General features: G+C 38.0%; 1 protein-coding gene across 1 annotated transcript in view; it reads right to left on the reverse strand.

Moving 5' to 3' along the window:
• The window catches only part of SLC9A4 (solute carrier family 9 member A4), a 96,685-nt gene extending 90,789 nt beyond the window's left edge, over positions 1 to 5,896 (reverse strand). The window contains exon 1 of the mRNA XM_036756559.1: positions 5,596 to 5,896. Coding sequence (XP_036612454.1) covers positions 5,596 to 5,896 — 301 coding nt within the window. The remainder of the gene's footprint in view (positions 1 to 5,595) is intronic.
• Between the last annotated feature and the right edge of the window lie 264 nt (positions 5,897 to 6,160).

Consider the following 6,160-nt stretch of genomic DNA (forward strand, 5'->3'; position numbering starts at 1 on the left):
GGAGGCACTGGATGTGAAAGATAAACCAAAGCCTCGATAATTGTTCTTATTCCCTGAGCACTTCACCTGTTCTCAAATGGAAGAGTGGCAGCGTCTAACCTGATTTGTTTACCACAGTATTTGGTACACAGTAGGTGCCTAACAAATGCTTGTCCTCTTCCCTTTCCCTTATCTTATTGGGCAAGAACTTGATTAGAACTTATGGCTAGCAACAGGTTACTAGTCAATTTTGTGATGTGAGTAGGATGGAAGTGGAATTTTTAGCTCAATTGCAAGGTCAGTAATAACAAAATACTTACATTTACAAAGTCGGATCTACTTAGCCACTTTCCGCAAACTTTTAACAAGATGGAGAAACGTTAAAACTTTCCTCTAACCATTTTGAGTTGAGTATCATGTTTTCACAGTTCTAGAGCTCTAAGGGCCCTCAGAGATCAATCTACACTACTTATCCATAAGATCCATGTTGTGGGATGTAGGTATAGGTTTCAATTAAAGACATCTAGTCAGAGTTGTCCCGAGCTAAGGAAAATGACCCTATGTATCAATAGAAAGAGGGGAAGGAATCACAGAATTATATAATTTGAGGGTCAGAAAAGATCTCACTTGTTATCTAGTCCAATTCATACCTTAAATGAGAGGTTCTTAATATGGGGTTCATTAACTGATTTAAAAATATTTTTATATCTGTATTTCAATATAATTGGTTTCCTTTGTAATCCTCTGTGTTTTATTTTATGGGTCTAAAAACATTTTCCTGAGAAGAGATCCCTAAGTCTCACCAGATAGCAAAAATGGTCTGCAACATAAGAAAAGTTAAGGATCTTTGCTAATGGTATCCCCATTACAACAATAAGAAGATCACTGAGTTTATCAAGAAATAATGGGATTAAATGGCCTCTAAAATTGCTTTGTATCCCCTCCCTGAACCAACTACCACTGCCATTGTCCTTTTTCCATTCATCTGTAAATGCTCCCTGAAGATTAAGACTGTCTTATTTTTCCCTTTGTAACCCTAGTGTCCAACACAGTACATGATACATAGCAACTAATAAATAACTGTAGACTGATTGATTGATTCCATTCCCTCCCTACTTTCATACATATAACCACCCTCTTCCAGTGCTTTCTTGTCTCCATTCCATCTATACTTTCTCATCTCAGCAATGCCATTATTTGTTTTGCCTAGATTCACATGGTCCTGCTTCCAATAATAAAGATCCCCACATAAGGTCCAGAATGAATCCATGTCACACTAAATTCTGCTGCATGGAAGACAGCTCTGTAATATGGCTACAAAATCATTAGTGGATCACTGTAAAAACATACACACAAAGCTGATGATAATACCATCTGCTATATGTCACCACAGGGAAAAGATATTAAATTATTTCCCATTTTAAAACTATGCCCTTGATACACACATTGTGAAGGTTACTCCTTTGTGTTGTGTATCTGATTCTGACTTAACATTTTTACAGGTCTAGAGTTTCTATGAAAAGCTCAGCAGTCAAACATCAGACCTGTATAAAATCTAAAACGGTACTGGGCAACCATCAATGAGCTGAAACAACATGAAACGGGTGATTAAATTAAACATCTGGCTTGCTCTCATTTGCTTTTCCTGGTAAAATTTAAATGTGGGATTTTACACTCCAGATTTTTTCCTGCAATTAATTTGCCTGTGACATTAAAAAAGTGGGGGAGGAAGCTGCAGAGGAAAAAATGGAATTTGAACTAAACCATAATGAACATATTGTAAGTTACTGTGCTCATCAAATCCTAGATCTGAGATGGATTGGGAGGAGTGGGAAAGGAGAGAAGAGGTAGATCCCACACAGAGGATAAAGTCTAGTTACAAATGCCCTAAAGGTAAATATTTCAATAAGCATAAATAAAATGGCCTAATAGGGTAAGAAAGAGGATTTGTTTTGTTTCTTCCCCACATCCTAATGTGTTGGAAATATTATTGTCATGCTCATTTTAGAAATGATGAAATAAAGCTTCGGAGAAGCCAAATCCCCTTAACTTTAGAGAAGTTAAGTAATTTACCTACCATCACATAACAAGGAAGTGTTACAGCCAGGAATTGAACCTATGTCTGTCCACTCCAGGTCTTGCTTTCTTTCTGTAATAAGACGATGCCTCTCATTTAGCCCAATGATTCAACAAATATGTTTATAATTCTACAATATTAAGATGTGGGGCAGCTAAGTGGCGCAGTGGATAGAATTAGGAAGACTCAACTTCCTGAGTTCAAATTTAACCTCAGACACTTACTAGCTGTGTGTCCTTGAGTAAATCACTTAAATCTGTTTGCCTCAGTTTCCTCATCTGTCAAATGAGCTGAATAAGAAAATGGCACATCACTTCGGTATCTCTGCCAAGAAAGCCCCAAATGGGGTCATGAAGACTCAGACATGACTGAAAAATGACTGATCACCAAATATTAAGTTGTAATAGACATGAGTTACATAGATTGAAAATTCAAAAAAGAGAGTTAGAGTTAACTTGTTCTGTAAAGTGTCATGCCTAGTGGTAAACTCCTTTTATTTCTCTTGGATGGAGATAATGACTAAGAAGAAATAATGACTGCCATTTATATAGTGCTTCAAGGTTTGCTAGGTGATTGGCATATATTGCATCATTTTAATACTCAACACAATCCTAGGAGATAAATGTTACAAGTCCCATTTTATGGATAAAGAAACTGAGGTTGGAAAAGGTTAATGTCTACAGAAAGACTTGAACCCTAATATCAAGCCTACAATTCTATGTAGTATGACAGTGTAAGAGACAGTTTTTATAATACAGAATATTTCAGAAGTAGTATATGGGCTCTGTGCATTTGAAGTCTTTAAAGCCATCATTTTCCTTCCCTTCAGATACAAAACTTGGCTAAATTCATTTAACACAATACAAATGAATGTTCTTTTATTTTTATTCAATCATTTTAGTTGTGTTCAACTCTTTGTGAAAGCATAATTGTAATTGCTACAAAATTTCCCTAAAAACAGTCCCTTTGCCTAAAAGCATCTCTTCACTTCTCTAGGTCTCAGTTTCTACATCTGTAACATAAGGAAATCTTTATTTTAAAGCCCATTTAGCTTTGAAATCCAATGATTCTATACTATTGACACATCACAGACTTAACAATGAGAATTCAGGAAGCTGTAATTAAGAAGTTCCAATTTGCAATTATGTTCCTATGTACCTGTTGTAATTAGTATTCAAATCATTCCTCAGAGCTATAAATTATGAATGAAGATAAGGTATGACCATGATGAAATACAAAATTTCTGCCCTAACATGCTTCTTAATATATTTCTGATTTTTTTTTCCCAGAAGAATATGTACATTTATATGTACTATCCCCAAATAGCTGCTGGATAAAGAGATAAGTTGATCATAAGTGATGAGCTTATGATACAACTAGGTTTTAAAATTACCTGTCAGGTTTTCTAATGAAATAAAGTTTTATAAAGTGAACACAAGCATTGGAGAGTGAATATCTAGAACTTTGTCATTTCAGAATTTAAGCAAGAGCTTCCAGGTGACTTGTATTCAGCAAATCGCCCAAGAGGCCCAGAATCTCACAATTCTTGGTCATCCTCCATTCTTTAGTAGGCCCAAAGCAGTAGAAGAAATAAATTATTCCTGTAATATATGATAAGATAAACATCTCTACAATCCCTAAAGATAGCTAGATGTTGACAAAGTCCCCTCCCCCAATAGCAACAAAATATGATTGAGTGCCAGTTTTCATCACAATATTCCATTCCAATATTTCCAATATTTCAATCCACTACTAAAGAAAAGAATTAGCCATATCCATATACAATGACTCAGAGAGCCCATTGCTTGGCATATGCTTCAAGAAGTTCAATGATAATAAGAAAGGTCCCACAGATACCAAAATAGTTACAGCAGCGTGTCTTATAGTTAGTAAAGAACTGGAAACAATGTGGATGTCCACTGATTGAGGAATGGCTGAACAAATGGTAGCATATGAACGTAATGGAATATTACTATATGATAAGAAATATGATGAAGACAGAGAAGCACAGGAAGATTTCTATGAGCTGATAACAAAGTGAAGCAGCTCGAACTTGGTAAACGATATACCAATGATTACAACCATGCAAAATGAAAGAACAGCAAAAAAACAACAGAAACAGAATGCTTTCAAATTATAAGGACAAAGTTTGTTCCCAAAGAAGAGATTTCAAAATTCACCTCCTTCCCTTTGCTGAAGTGGGAGACTATTATGCAATTAATACAGGACTTGGTTGATATGTCGATTAGTTTTGCAGAACTGTCCTTTTCTTCCTCTTTTTAATTCTTTCTTTTAAGTTGTGGCTGTCTGGGAGAGCAAAGGTTAAGGGTATATTGGAAAGTATAGCTTATATGTTTTTAAAAAGATAGCAATAAAAATTATATAAAGAGTTGAACAGAGGGAAAAAAGAAAGATAAATCATTGCCAAAGTCGTTTGGTCCACAAACTCAGTTAGGGGATCTACCTATGAGATCCAAATTGAGAAATGATAATTGAGGCAAATGGTGATTCAGGGCTTCGGATATCTGGATATACAACTTAATTCCTTACTTTCCTTCATATGTGTTCATACAGTGCTTCATTAGCAAGAGCACAGTCTCTGAAGTCAGAGGAAGTACGTTCAGATTCCATCTATGATCCTTAATACCTCTGTAACTTTGGTCAAATCCCTGATCCTTCCTGGGCCTCTGTTTCCTCATGGATAAAATCGGGGAGGAGGTGACCCATATGCCTTCTGAGGTTCTCTCTACTGTAAATCTATCCCCCCAAGGACCTTTTAGGGTTATTTAAACCACTTGAAACAACATATCAGCATGGATATTCTCACAGAGGCCTCTTCCACTAGAATTTAGGCCTCGAGCCCAGATTGGCATCCTTTCATAAAAAGAAAGTGGAGACCAACTGTGCCCACGAATTCCCTTCCCTTTTGACTTAGCATTGAACCAGTAATTTAGAGATTAACATCCTACAGTCTCTTAAAACAAAACTGTGATGCTCAAGTGATATGTAAGTTGCCTTTTAAAAGAAGTCCCTCTTCCTGCAAATCAATAGTAGCTACTGCCAGCATCTGAAATTATAGGTGCCCATGAGAGAAGGCGGCTTTATACAAGTGGAGTTGGACCCTGACTTACATTTCTGGCATGAAGCAAACATATTGCGATATGTGACTGGTACTGCTCATGCTCATCACTAGAGAACCTGATTTTTTTTCCCATGGCAAATAGTCACATGGCATCACCCCCAAACTAGGAAGGAAGCAGCCACCCCAGAGGCTAAAATAGCCATCTGTGCAAAAGTGGGCTCTCTGATACCAGAGCATGATTCAGGAGTGCTAATGTTTCTCCTTTAAATGGTTTGAGACCTACGGAGGAGCTTATAAATTTCCTCTTATCTTTGTTGAGTAGAACAAAATTTCAGAAAATACAAAAAACCACAAATAGGCATGCACATCTGAGGGTATGTGCATTCATACACACACACACACACACACACACACACACACACAAACACATACATACCACAATATGCTTTTTACCCACCTATTTTTGCAAGGGATGCAAGAAGTATCCAAAGGGTCACTTCATATGGAATTTGCACATAATCATAATCCAGAGAGAAAACAGGCAGCCTCTCATCCTGCTCTGAGCTAGCAGTGGTAGCAACAGCCGAAGCAGCAGCAGCAAAACGAGCCTTGGGTTCAGAGTGAGAAGTGGAGTTGCTAGATACATTCAGATCACAAGCAGCCCCAGGAAACTTGAAGACCACCAGCAGCAGCAGCAGCAGCAGCAGCAACGGCAACTGGTTCCAAGCATTAGGAGGCACAAAGAGATGAGAAGCCATGGTGTGGGCTTCAGCCTCCCACCTATGTCCCAGTATGCTCAATTATGCAACCCTCCAAACGGCTTCTATAGTCTCCCAGGAAGCCACTGCATGCACCTTTGCCACAGGTAGCCCCCCTCTTGAGGCCAGCCTCGTAGGTCATTCCCAGCGGCCAGCTGTCATGTCAGCAAGTTCCCAATCCTGGTGTTCTCAGACCTTCTCTGACGCCCCAGCATCCAGACAGCTTAGCTTCTGTGTCAAATGAAGGTAGGGGGCAGGCTGAGT

The sequence above is a fragment of the Trichosurus vulpecula genome, chromosome 4 (assembly GCF_011100635.1).
Source record: "Trichosurus vulpecula isolate mTriVul1 chromosome 4, mTriVul1.pri, whole genome shotgun sequence".
Taxonomy (NCBI): Eukaryota; Metazoa; Chordata; class Mammalia; order Diprotodontia; family Phalangeridae; genus Trichosurus; species Trichosurus vulpecula.